This window comes from Cervus canadensis, chromosome 7, assembly GCF_019320065.1.
Source record: "Cervus canadensis isolate Bull #8, Minnesota chromosome 7, ASM1932006v1, whole genome shotgun sequence".
Lineage (NCBI taxonomy): Eukaryota > Metazoa > Chordata > Mammalia > Artiodactyla > Cervidae > Cervus > Cervus canadensis.
The window spans coordinates 61,792,385-61,806,363 of NC_057392.1; the positions used below are offsets into that span (position 1 = coordinate 61,792,385).

The 13,979-nt window shown below is 40.1% G+C and overlaps 1 protein-coding gene across 6 annotated transcripts in view; it reads right to left on the minus strand.

Moving 5' to 3' along the window:
- The window catches only part of FXR1 (FMR1 autosomal homolog 1), a 67,847-nt gene extending 56,034 nt beyond the window's left edge, over positions 1-11,813 (minus strand). For 2 of the 6 annotated variants that reach the window (XM_043473643.1, XM_043473646.1), the window contains exon 1: positions 11,562-11,810. In XM_043473643.1, the coding sequence (XP_043329578.1) occupies positions 11,562-11,612 (51 nt within the window). In that variant the 5' untranslated portion in view covers positions 11,613-11,810. Of the gene's footprint in view, positions 1-11,561 lie in introns of all 6 variants that reach the window. The other 4 variants (XM_043473640.1, XM_043473641.1, XM_043473642.1 and 1 more) reach the window with 4 other exon arrangements.
- Between the last annotated feature and the right edge of the window lie 2,166 nt (positions 11,814-13,979).

Below are 13,979 nucleotides of genomic sequence, written 5' to 3' on the forward strand. Positions count from 1 at the left end.
CATCAGGGTCTTTTTCAAAGAGTCAGCTCTTCGCATCAGGTGGCCAAAGTACTGGAGTTTCAGCTTCAACATCAGTCCTTCCAATGAATACTCAGGACTGATTTCCTTTAGGGTGGACTGGTTGGATCTCCTTGTATTGCAGTCCAAGGGACTGGCAAGAGCCTTCTCCAAAACCACAGTTCAAAGGCATCAATTCTTCGGCACTCAGCTTTCTTTACAGTCCAACTCTCACATCCACACATGACCACTGGAAAAACCATAGCCTCGACTAGACGGACCTTTCCTGGCAAAGAAATGTCTCTGCTTTTTAATATGCTAAGTTGGTTATAACTTTTATTGCAAAGGATAAGCATCTTTTAATTTCACAGCTGCAAACACCATCTGCAGTGATTTTGTAGCCCAAAAAAATAGTCTGCCACTGTTTCCCCATCTATTTGCCATGAAGTGATGAGACTGAATGCCATGATCTTAGTTTTCTGAAATGTTGAGCTTTAAGCCAACTTTTTCACTCTCCTCTTTCACTTTCCTCAAGAGGCTCTTTAGTTCTTTCTGCCATAAGGGTGGTGTCATCTGCATATATGAGGTTATTGATATTTCTCCTGGCAATCTTGATTCCAGCCTGTGCTTCATCCAAGCCCAGCGTTTCTCATGATGTACTATGCATACAAGTTAAATAAGCAGGGTGACAATATATAGCCTTGACGTACTCCTTTTCCTATTTGGAATCAGTCTGTTGTTCCATGTCCAGTTCTAACTGTTGCTTCCTGACCTGCATACAGATTTCTCAAGAGGCAGGTCAGGTGGTCTGCTATTCCCATTTCTTTCAGAATTTTCCAGTTTATTGTGATCCACAGTGTCAAGGCTTTGACATGGTCAATAAAGCAGAAATAGACATTTTTCTGGAACTCTCTTGCTTTTTCGATGATCCAGTGGATGTTGGCAATTTGATCTCCGGTTCCTCTGCCTTTTCTAAAACCAGCTTGAACATCTGGAAGTTCATGGTTCATGTACTGTTGAAGCCTGACTTGGAGAATTTTGAACATTACTTTGCTAGCATGTGAGATGAGTGCAATTGTGTGGTAGTTTCAGCATTCTTTGGCATTGCCTTTCTCAGGGATTGGAATGAAAACTGACCTTTTTCAGTCCTGTGGCTACTGCTTAGTTTTCCAAATTTGCTGGCATGTTGAGTGCAGCACTTTCACAGCATCATCTTTTACGATTTGAAATAGCTCAACTGGAATAACATCACCTCCACTAGCTTTGTTCATAGTGATGCTCCCTAAAGCCCAGTTGACTTCACATTCAAGGATGTCTGGCTCTAGGTGAGTGATCACACCATCGTGATTATCTGGGTCATGAAGATGTTTTTTGTACAGTTCGTCTGTGTATTCTTGCCTCCTCTTCTTAATCTCTTCTGCGTCTGTTAGGTCCATACCATTTCTGTCCTTTATTGAGTCCATCTTTGCATGAAATGTTCCCTTGGTATCTCTAATTTTCTTGACGAGATCTCTAGTCTTTCCCATTCTATTGTTTTCCTCTATTTCTTTGCACTGATCACTGAGGAAGGCTTTCTTATCTCTCCCTGCTATTCTTTGGAACTCTGCATTCAAATGGGTTATTTCTTTCCTTTTCTCCCCTTTTTGCTTCTCTTCTTTTTCACAGCTCTTTGTAAGGCCTCCTCAGACAGTTAGTTTGCTTTTTTGCATTTCTTTTTCTTGGGGACAATGAGTCCTAGGAAATCTTAAAAAGTGAGAAAGGATATCCCAGAAGTAAAAGACAGAAAACAAGCAATTTATGGAAAAGTAAATCCAAATGGTGGGCAAACATTAAAATTCACAAGTAGGAATTTGAAAATCAAAGTTGCAATCAAATAACCCTTTACACCCAACAAACTGGCAAAAATGAAAGATTATAATAAAGCCTATTTCTGGCAAGGATGTAAAGAGGCTGGGATTCACTGAGAAAATACTAACTGTTAAGCCTTTTGGAATGTAATCTGTTAACATTTATTAAGAGTTAACAGATAAATTTCCCTTCCACCAAGCTATCTTATTTCTCTTTGAAACCTATCCAATGAAAACATACACAGAATGGCATGTATGTCTGAAATAAAGTGTTTATTAACTAGGGATGGCTGGATTTCATGGTAATTATGTGAAACATGTAACCATTAAAAAATAAATTACATTCCCAGAGAAAATGACCAAGACGTAGATTATCCTAATTTTATAGAGCAGTACTAAGAAACACCTACAATTGTATCTGAATTTGTATCTATTACATTCTAGGAGTATGAAAAAAAATCTGGCATGATGTCTACTTGGCTATGAACAGGCTACCTAAATGATGGATTGTGGATAACAGATGGAGTGAAGGGAATCCAAATGTGCAGGGCGGGAGTGGGAGCAGGGCGGGTGGGGAGGTGTGGTTAAATATAATAAAGCAAGTCTGTATATGCTCAATGAAACTATACATTTGCATATGCATGTATAAATCTTTTTAAAGAGTTGAGATATAGCTTTAATACTGTCAGTCAGCACTTTTTCCATATAGCACATACATATATATATATAAAACCACTCCCCACAATTTTTTAATTTTTCCATCTCTAGAGACCTCAAATCCACATTCTAGGTAATAAACTTTTTTGTTTAATGTTTACATACAACATCTAAAAGATGTGAGTTGTAATTTGATCCCAGTAACAAGCACATTCAAGACTGCAATTGCAATCAAAAATTTTCTTAACTTCAAACAATACACTTTTCTTTAAAGGATCTACAAGCTTTGACAAACTTAGTGTATTAAAAAGCAGAGACATCACTTTGCCAATAACAGTCAGTACAGTTAAAACTATGGTTTTTCCAGTAGTCATGTACGGATGTGTGACTTGGACCACAAAGAAGGCTGAGCACGGAAGAATTGGTGCTTTCAAATTGGTGCTGGAGAAGACTCTTGAGAGTCCTCTGGACTTCAAGGAGATCAAGTCAGTCAATCCTAAAAGAAATCAACCTGGAACACTCACTGCAAGAACTGATATTGAAGCTGAACCTCCAGTGCTTTGGCCACCTGCCGTGGAGAGTCAGTCCACTGGAAAAGACCCTGATGCTGCGAAAGACTGAAGGCAACATGAGAAGGGGGCAGCAGGTGATGAGATGGTTAGACAGAATCGCCAACTAAATGGACATGAATTTGAGCAAACTCCAGGAGACAGGGGAGGACAGAGCCTGGCATACTGTAGTCCAGAGGTTTGCGAAGAGTTAGACACAACTTTGCAACTGAACATGAACAACATCTACATCTGAAAATTATTTCAAATCAATGGACACATGCTCCACAAATAAAGTCCACAAATTTACTAATCACAGTATGCATTACAGAAATTACTGCATCTTTATGCATTAGGTTCTATTAAGGAAAAAAGTTACTCAAAGCAAGCCTTCAGCATCCATTAGAACGGAACATTTAACTGTTCCGAATAAAAAATGGCAATGAAAATGTGAGGATTTCATAAAAATACATAAATATTTACTAATACTCACATACTAGTGATGTTCTAGGCTTATTTATTTCACAAGTTTATAATATCCAAAAGTTTCTGAAATGGAAAGGCTTGCAGGTTTCAAGCAGCCACACTAAACTATAATGACTTTTCTTGCCAAGAGTTGAAGTTCACTTTAGTCCCGTATTTTCCCTGGTGGCTCACATGGTAAAGTCTGCCAACAATGCAGGAGACCAAGGTTCGATCCCTGGGTCGGGAAGATCTCCTGGAGAAGGAAATGGCAACCCACTCCAGCATTCTTGCCTGGAGAATCCCACAGACAGAAGAGCCTGGTGAGCCCCAGTTCATGGGGTTGCAAAGAGTTTGACACAACTGAGCAACAGACACTTCACTTCTTAAGTACTGAGACAGTATCTTAACTTGAATCAATGCATTAAAAAAAAATTAGTTCAGTTTGAAACAAAAATTAGAAATAATGAAGTTAGCTTTGTATATATGTGTTTATGGACTTCCCTGGTGGCTCAGACAGTAAAGCGACTGCCTAAAATGCAGGAGACCGGGGTTCAATCCCTGGGTCAGGAAGATCTCCTGGAGAAGGAAATGGCAACCCACTCCAGTATTCTTGCCTGAAAAACCCCATGAACGGAGAAGCCTTGGTAGGCTACAGTCCATGGGGTCGCAAACAGTCGGACACGACTTCACTTTCACTTTCTTTTCATGTGTTTATACAAAGATTAACTAGTCAGAGTGTCCAGAAACCAAGAACGACTAATTCATTTGTTCATTCAACAAGTATTTACTGACAGTCTACTAACATACTATTTATATATATCAAGTCACTAGAAAACATGGCTTGAAAATAACCTGAAAAACTATTAAAACAAAAAGCAATGAATCAAGAAAGATGTTTTATTCTGTGGGAGGTGGCGGGCAGCGCTGTGCAGCCTATGGGATCTTAGTTTCTGGTCCAGGGATCAAACCCCTGCCCCCTGCATTGGGAGAGCAGAATCTTAACCACTGGACCGCCAGGAAGTCAAGAAGTTTTACTACTATTAATTAACAGAATAAGAAAGGCACAAAGACAGGAACCTGAAAGATGAAATTCCTGATTCTGAAGAAATACTGACAGGGAAATGCCATGTAGCTTTGCCAACAGTAACTATAAATTTCAGTTATCAATGGGGGAGACCTCCATTCATGCTCCCAAAAAACCTAAGCAAAAAATGCTGAGGCCAGAATATGGAAGACAAGTTATAACAACTGATATTTAACTTAGATTTAATTTTCGTTCAATTTGTCATGGCTTCTCAGCCTCTTTATGTCAGGAAAAATAAACTGAAAAGTCTATTGTACACACAAATATATATGTTCAGATTAACAGAAGTAATGCTTTGCGTTGCTTAATTTTGTTTTGTTCAAGATATTCTTGATGAAGATTTGGTTCAAGAAAACTGCATACATACATCACAACAGAACTTACTACTATTAGCTAAACATTTCCCAAAGAATTTTTTCAAGCCTTTGATAACTACCATGTGAATATTACTAAGAGGTGCCACATCCTAAGAAAATTTGAACAGGAAGTTTCATTATATATATATATATATATGCATTTCAAACATTTCCCCAAATACCTAAGATAACCAATAATATAAAGCTAACAACTGAGGACGTGTAAGTCATAACTATCCAGCACAAATTATAATCTGAGCCATCATCTAGTTTTTAAACTTCTAAGTATACTTAAATAAAATGTTTATTTCAAATGAAATCAATATTTTAAAACTATGGAGTTCCAGGTGGTGCAAGTGGTAAAGAATCTGCCTGCCAATGCAGGAGAGAAAAGAGATGCAGGTTCTATCCTTGGGTCGGGATAATCCCCTGGAGAAGGACATGGCAACTCACTCCAGCACTCTTGCCTGGAGAATCCCATGGACAGAGGAGCCTGGCAGGCTGCAGTCCATGGAGTCGCAGTGTCAGACAAGACTGAATCAACTCAGCACGCACGCACATGGGAGTCTTGCATTCCTTTTTTTGGTATTAGTATGACTTTTCCAATTAAAGCACATCTCAATTCAGACTACATTTCGGCCTCATGGATAGTGGTTACCAGATTGGAAAGGGCAGATTTTTCTATTATTAAGACATAGTTCAAATCATTTCTCCAAGAATCTTCCCAATTCAGTCCTCTTGACTCCCACTATATTCACCAGAATAATTTATAATTTAACAATAATTTGGTAAGCCTTATTTTCATACTTAAAAAATCATATAATGGCTAAAGAGATCAGGCTCTCTGGGAGTCAGAAACATCAATCTTAATCTTGAATCAGCCTATTCGTTTTATGGATAGATTCGCTTAGCCTCAGTTTCCTTAACTGGAGTAATACCATCTTTCACTGTGATTGAGAGGAGTAAATAAGACAAATTCAGGTAAGGTACCTGCACAGTGTGACAGTCTGAAAAAAGTTCAGTCCTGTCAGACTCTTTACAATCCCATGAACTGTAGCCTGCCAGGCTCTTTTATCCATGAAATTCTCTAGACAAGAATACTGGAGTGTGTTGCCATGCCCTCCTCCAGGGGCTTTTCCCAACCCAGGGATTGAACCTGGGTCTCCAGCATTGCAGGCAGATTATTTACTGTCTGAGCCACAAGTGCTCAAATATTGCTGTTGTTGTTAGAGCTAGATAGAACCTCAGAGAACTAAAGACCTAGTCGATTCCACCACTTGATGAACTGTCAAAAAAAAAATCCAAGTGCCTCATACTGCAGATGAAAAATCTAAGGCCTCACAACTAGCCAGTACAAGATTTAGGGGTCAATCATAGAAAGCATACTGCAGTTCAACTACAAAAAAGGCAGTTTGCTACATCCTTAACATTGTGGTAGAGAACTCAGTTCCTGAATTATTATCCAGTCAAAACGTATAAGCCTCAAAAAATACACAATAAGTAATGGACATTACTTTATTTGTATAATCAAAGCTATGGTTTTTCCTGTAGTCATGTACAGATGTGAGAGCTGGGAAATAAGGCTGACCGCAGAAGACGACTCTTCCGAGTCCCTTCGACAGCAAAGAAATCAAACCAGTCAATCCTAAAAGAAATCAGCGCTGAATATTCATCGGAAGGACTGATGCTGAAACTAAAGCTCCAATACTCTGGCCACCTGATTCGAAGAGCCAACTCACTGTAAAAAAAAAAAAAAAAAAACCCTGATGCCAGGGAAAGATAGAAGACAGGAAAAAAGGACGACAGAGGACGAGATGGTTAGATGGCAGCACAAACTCAATGGACGTGAGTTCGAGCAAACTCCTGGAAATAATGTAGGACAGGGAAGGCTGGCATGTTGCAGTCCATGGGGTCACAAAGATTGGACACGACTGAGCAAAATGAACAACGCAAAGAACAACAGTGCTTCCCTAATGGCTCAGACTGTAAAGACTGCAATGCAGGAGACCAAGGTTCAATCCCTGGGTAAGGAAGATCCCTGGAGAAGGGAATGGCTACCCATTCTAGTATTCTTGCCTGGGAAATCCCTGGAGACAGAGGAGCCTGGTGGACTGGTTCATGGGGTCACAAAGAGTTGGGCATGACTGAGCAACTAACAGTACTACTACTACTACTACTAATGGAACTACTAATGTCCACTACTAATGGACAATGGTAATAAACAAACAATAGTAAGCTATTATTTTATTTACACAATACCCACAAATATCTGATGATGTAAAGAAAAAAATATGGAAAAATAGGTTTTCTGTAAGTAAAGTCAAGGTCTTAGCATCTTCTCTAGATAGGGAAGATCAAGGCTTTCTTTTTTGCTTTTGTGTTTTCAGATTTTTCATTAATTACACATTGTTCTTGTAATACAAAAACAAAACTTCATGGGGAAATTAATTTTTAAAAATTAAGTGGTGTTTTCACTTAATACTAGTTCTTTTACATATTTAAAAAACTTCATTTTAAAACATGTACAACTAAAAATAGCTTCAAAATATCTTAAACTATGTTTTTAACCTAATAGTGTCCATAATATAATACAGCAACCATCTTTTCCTCAATTACTAATCTCCACAAAGAAATCAATTTTCTATACTAACTTTGAAATGTAAGCACATTTTCAAAATACAACTGCTTTACTATAAGTCTACTGGCCATCATTGTTAGCAATAATAAATCCATTGGATAATTTAATTACTTTCAAATTTCATTTTAATATTAAGCTAAAGCAAAAAGCAAATTTTGGATATATCATGATACTCTAAAATGTTTTGTAGTTGATCAATTATATAGTCAAAAGCAGAAATCACAGAGCTTTAAAAGTAATTCTATTTTCTAAAGAGAAGAACTGAAAATTCACTCAGCCATCTTGGAGACCACACATTTCCATGGAATACCATGGAAACTTTCCTCTCCAAGTGCCAAAAACTGAGTGACTTACTTTCAACTTCTATTTAAAATTATATTCTGCCCACGGCTATGCAAGTTGCAGTGCCATTACAAAGCTTAAAATCATATACATCAGTTAAAAAGCATTTTAATGACTCCAAATGGGCACAAGGCTTTTTGAGGGGGTAGCGAAAATGTTCTAAAATGAGACTGTGGTAATGGTTACACAATTCCATAAATATACTATCAATACTATCAAAGAATGTAAATGCTATCTGAAAACTTAAAAAATAATAATAATAAAAGCGTCTTAAATGGCACAGTAATATAAACCCTATGATGCTGCACTCCAGATAAAAAACAGGCTATAAAAACAAGTTTGTATATAAAATTATATCCCCATCAAGTGATTAATTACCGTATTTCCCATTTTTCCAATCCCTATAGTTACCTAGCTTCAAACAAGAGTTAAGTTTTTATCTCTTTAACAACCATAGATCTACTGTTGTTAAGTAAAAAGAGCAGGACGCAAAACAAAGTATGTGTGTAAATATTTGCGGGAGAAAAAAAACTATTCTATTTTAGATTGCATCTTCAGCTTTTCACTGGTTCCAACTAATTTCTGAAATGAAGTTTCAATGCCAGTAAAAACCTTTAATCAGTGTCTACAGAGCACTGCCTCAAGCATGATGATACTGGCCACTAACCCCATGACTTTGAAACTCTTCAATGGTAATTCACATTCACAGCCAAGTGTGTGGTGGGAGGACAGGGCAAAGAAGGGGGAAATATGAGGAGGAAAATCAGAACCACCAGTATATTGAAAACCACCGCTGAAAGAAAAAAACAATACACCAAAATGTTAACTGTTATTCTAGCTTTTTCTGATAGTTTCTAAAATCCCTCACTGACCATGTATTACTTTTTAAATTTGAAAACATTACTTAAAATTACTTCCACGTTAAACTAAAGAACCCAAACTCAAAACAGTATTCTCTATGATTCTATGTTTAGGATATTATGGAAAAGGGAAAACTATGGGGACAGAAACCACCCTAGGTTCCAGAGGTAAGGAGAGAGGATGACTACAAAGGGACAAGATAGAAATTTAGGGGATGATGGAATTATTCTATCCCTTTATCCTGTTGGTAGTGATTACACAACTGTTAGCATTTATCAAAGCTTACATAATCGTCAAAGATGTTTTTAAAAAGATGCATTTTACTATAGGTAAATTAATCTAAAAAAATTCATGAAGCTATAATTAATAAAGTGCTTGTGCGGTAAGCCAGTTTTTTCGAAGTGGACAGTTTCATGGGATAAATATTACAGACTACTGAACTACTTCAAACATCTTATTTTACACAAAACAATATAGGACCATGGATATTTGGCCAACAGTGCATTGCTAAATAACATTAAATAAGCTGAAGTATGTAGAGACCTAGAATTCCTATTTGTTTACATTCAAATGTAAGGCTCCTTCCACTTCATCATCCTTACTCTTCCAGAGTTCTGAGGACCATAGCTTCCACAAAGTACAAATGGATTATTGCAGGACATAAAATTCAAAACGTTCAAGTGCTACCTCAGTAGATTCAAATGTGGCGTGGGTCCTTCCCAACCTCTGCCAAAGAACCACCTTACCACACTTTGTTAGCAAAATAGGTGTAATGGACTCAAAAAGTCTAAGAATCAAGCAGATTTTGTAGAGTATGGAGAGGTACCATCGATAAATCAGAGTTCCAAAACAAGGACAAAAGCAAAAAAAAAAACCTAGGCAAAACCAAGGTAAGACGGTAAACAATCTTTACTAAAGCTTGCAAACTGACGGTATTATTGAACCTTTTAAATTTTTTACAAAACGTAAACGTTTAGCAAATGAACATAAAATACACTTGCATAAAAAAAAATGGTGTTGTATCATCTATTATCAACATGCTGAAAATAATTTGTTAAAGCAAAACAATCTTTCCTGTGTTTCGATATGCCAGGAAAAAATGCGTATCTCCACTACACAAGAATTCAACAGCCAAATAGTGAGAATAATGCAAAAATGATGAACCTTATCTACCCTTGACAGTCAAGTATGATAAAGCCCCCCCTTTGTGCAGTGTGCCACAACTGTTATCTGCAGTCTTTCAAAGAAGGCAACCATTAGAACAGGTTAATGAAGTTATCTACTCAAATTTTACTCAGGGCTCTTGTATGACAAGAAGTTGTAAACCTAGACTGACAGTGGAACTACTAATCAGGACTCCTTTCCACCAGTCACTGTTTTCACTTTATGGTAACCACCTAAGGGGATTTAAACTTGTAAAAAGCTTAGAGAGATCTTAAGATGCCAACAGTGATTCTCCACTATGCTATAACCACGTGACAGCTAAACCAATTTCACACAGCTAATTAGTAACCTAGAAAAGGAAAACGCTAAAAATAGGAATTACGACCACCAAGTAAGAGAAAGTTCCGTGGGAAATACTAGGTACGCTGAAACTAAACTCAGAATACATTCTGCGTACTCACAATACTACTCCTGTATTAGGAGAAGGCCCTTCATAAAAATAGCCAGGACTCTCAAACATTTGAGATGCTGGCTTAGTGAGATTGACTGACAGACAACAGCTGGGGAGATTTTTGTATTGATCTTGTAACATCGCGGCATTACTCTGGGAGAAAGGGAGAATCGGGAGAAGGGACTGTTATAATGGCAAGACTAAACTTGTAAGGATTTCATTTTCAACTATGTGACCCCTACACTGGAAGCCCCTAATAAATTCCTCTACTCTAGAATTCCTCTTCCGTTTTCCAGACTCGATCCCACAATAATGCACCTCCTTCTTCCCAAAGAAAAATAAAAAACGTGTGTAGGGGTGGGGGGGAGGGAATCAACACCCTCCAAAAACATTGGATAACTGGAAAACAAACTAGATACCTCCCCACCTGTGTTTTCTTAATCCATCTCACATTTTAAACCTTAAAGCCTAGAACTCTCGCCTTTTCTTCCCTAGTAGAGGGGCTAAGGCGCCGCCCAATTTCCCAGGCCAAAAAAAAAACCAAACTATTTCTACCCTACACATTTCAAGGTTTTCTAGTCTTCTCTTCGAGCCTAATCTTCAATCCTGCACTCGCTCTCTCTTCAGACACTGAAGTTTATTAGCCCCAAACCCTAGCACAAAGGTGAATTCCTAAGATTCCGCAAGGCGCCCCCCAAGGGGGTGGGGAGGGGTCGTAGCCGCGGGCCGAGGCGCTCTCGCTCGGCCCAGTCCGAGGGGCGGGGGAGTGGCTGTGACCACACAATCCCACCACCTTCTTTTCACGACTCCCCCCACCTCTCGGCGCTCGGGCCTGCTCCCAAGAAGCTCCCTGCGGCCACTCGGCTTCTCCTCACCGGCTCGCGAACGGCCACACTAGCCTCCAAGAAAAAGGTTCATAAGTAGGAATACGCAAGAGATGTTCGACGTGTTGTTTCAAAACATAACGGAGCCCGGGCCCCCGAGACCGTTAAACCGCGGGTGGAGGGGGGAGAAGCGATGAACCCAGTGGCCTCAGGCTTTGTCCTGGCCGCCTTTTTCGACCCCAAACGCCACTATGTTGAACCACCAACCCTCCCCCAAACCGGCCCGAGCCCCCAGAAGAGCCAACAAAGCAGCAAAAGGGTCGGTACCTTGTAGAAAGCCCCGTTGGAGCCGCGAACCTCCACCGTCAGCTCCGCCATGTTGGAACCGCAAAGGCCGCCGGGAAGAGATTCTAGAAACTTTCCAACCAGAGGGGAGGAGGGGGGAGGGGCGTGAAGGAGGCGGGGGGAGGGGCGGGGAAAACAGGGCGGGACTAGGATCCCCCGCCCCACACCCCTGGGGTCTCACCGTGCCGCCCCGGCTCTCCCAGTGGGATCCCTCCGCTCCTTACATCACTCGCCCCCAGCTCCGCCCGCCGTCGCCAACGCCCCGTTCGCCTCCCGACACAATCGCCCGACCTTTGCTGACCCGCCCTACGTCTCCGCCCCTAAGGGCCGGGTGCTTGCCCGCCCCAGTCGGCCTCCTGCTGCCCGGGAGTGAACTGCCCCGGCACAGCTTGCCCCACGCGTCTGCGTTCCGCCAGGCTCGGCACCTTGCCCTGAAACTTCCTTGAGGTGCTGGAAGCCCTGGAGTAGCTTCCTTATCTGGTGAAAAGCAACTCTGGTGCCTTCAGTTGCACACTGGCACAAACTTCAGGGGAAAGAGGGAACCTAAACATGTACATACTATGTGCCGTAAATTCTGTAGCCTCGCTTTCTTAAAAAAAAAAAAAAAGTATATTGGTGGCTTCCTCCTGACTCCCAATCCCGCAGTTACACACCTCCTCACACAGCTCAGTCCAGCCCTCTCCCCACGTGTTACCACTTCCAGTTCAGTTCAGTCGCTCATGTCCAACTCTACGACCCCATGGACTGCAGCACACCAGGCTTCTCTGTCCATCACCAACCAATTACGCTGTTTAAAAAGTTAAACTAAGTATTTCCAGTTCAGCATAGATGTATTCATAACCCAGGAGGTAATACCATTGTTAGAAGTAATCATGAAAACAATACAGTTGAAGGCGTAGGAACGTCCACACACAGGATCAAAGCAGAACCAATTTGTATGGGTTTTCTACCAGAACCTACACCAATACCATTAAGTGTTATAATGGAGATACTCTGAATATCTAACAATACTGAAAGTTTTTCCGAAAGCAAGGCCTTTGGAAATAGTACTGGAAGTATTCTTTACTGTGTGTTGTATTACCGTTTTGACAGAAAAACCCTAGAAAAGGATGCTTTGCTGGCACACTACGCTCTTAAGGAAATGCCCAGGGGCCTAGCCCGGGCGTTTGTGAGCAAGGCAGTCCTTTAAAATGTACGTAAAATTCCATCTGCATTTCGAAGTGCTCCATATTGCTGTGGATGGAATGTTCTTTTTAAAATGCTCATCATTGTGAGGAAAACACAAGCACACTACTACATCAATGAGTAACAGCCACAGTTTATTAAGGGCTTCATGTGTGTCTGACACTTTATATAATCATCTTGCTATGATCCTTCAGAATTAAAATACTGTAGTTTGCTTTTTTTCCCCACAACTCTATTGAGGTATAATTCCCATACCGTACAATTCATCCATTTAGGGTGTACAATTCAATGGTTTTTTTAGTGCATTTATAGAGTTGTGAAATCATCTCCACAATCAATTTGAGAACATTTTTACCATCCCCCCAAAACCCTGTATCTGTTGACATTCCCCATTTAACCCTATGGTAGCCACTCATTCCAGGAAACAAACGCACTCAGAAGGACAATGCAGATAGTGGAGGGCAGTTTATTACACCGGCGGGCCCAAAGCAGAGTCTCCTCTTAGCCAAGGACCCCAACCAGTCTTTGTGAAAACCTTGTATACCCTAAGTGTATAAGGTTCCCTGAAACTAGTAAGGAAAAAGAAAGATACAATCAAAGTTAACCGGTGATTCATATGCTTTAAGCCTAGGTAGTTAACAGTGGACAATTATCAATAGGCTTGTGGTCATACTCCAATAAGCATAATAGAATGTATAATTCTATTCGGTTACACAGATAATTAGGGTATTCTTTTAGGCATGGAGAGCCCTGGAGCACTTCCTTCCAGGGGCCTGGTTTTCCAGTTGGTAGGTCGTTTCCGCAGATACTGGGCATATAGCTCAAAGTCCAGCCCAAGATGGAGTCCTGCTTTCAAGATAGAGCCTGTTCTGTTTGCTCCTTCAACCCCAATCCCCCCTAAGCAACCACTAATCTATTTTTTCTTCCTTTCTTTCTTCCTTCTTCTTTCCTTGGCCTTCACATTTGTTCCTGAATGTCAGTCACTTTGGGTAGGGCTATGAAAGTTCCATTTGGACTAAGGTCAAGTTATTTGAACGTTGAAGAAAAAAAGATTGTTCCTCTTCAGGCCTTGTATGCTAAAAACATTTTGAGTTTGAACACCCCCAACCCATCTCCACAAACTCCTGCTTTTAATAGATAGAACTTATGACTTCCATTAAACAACAGAGATTTATAGCAACCAGTTATATATCTAAGATCACATAACTTCTAAAT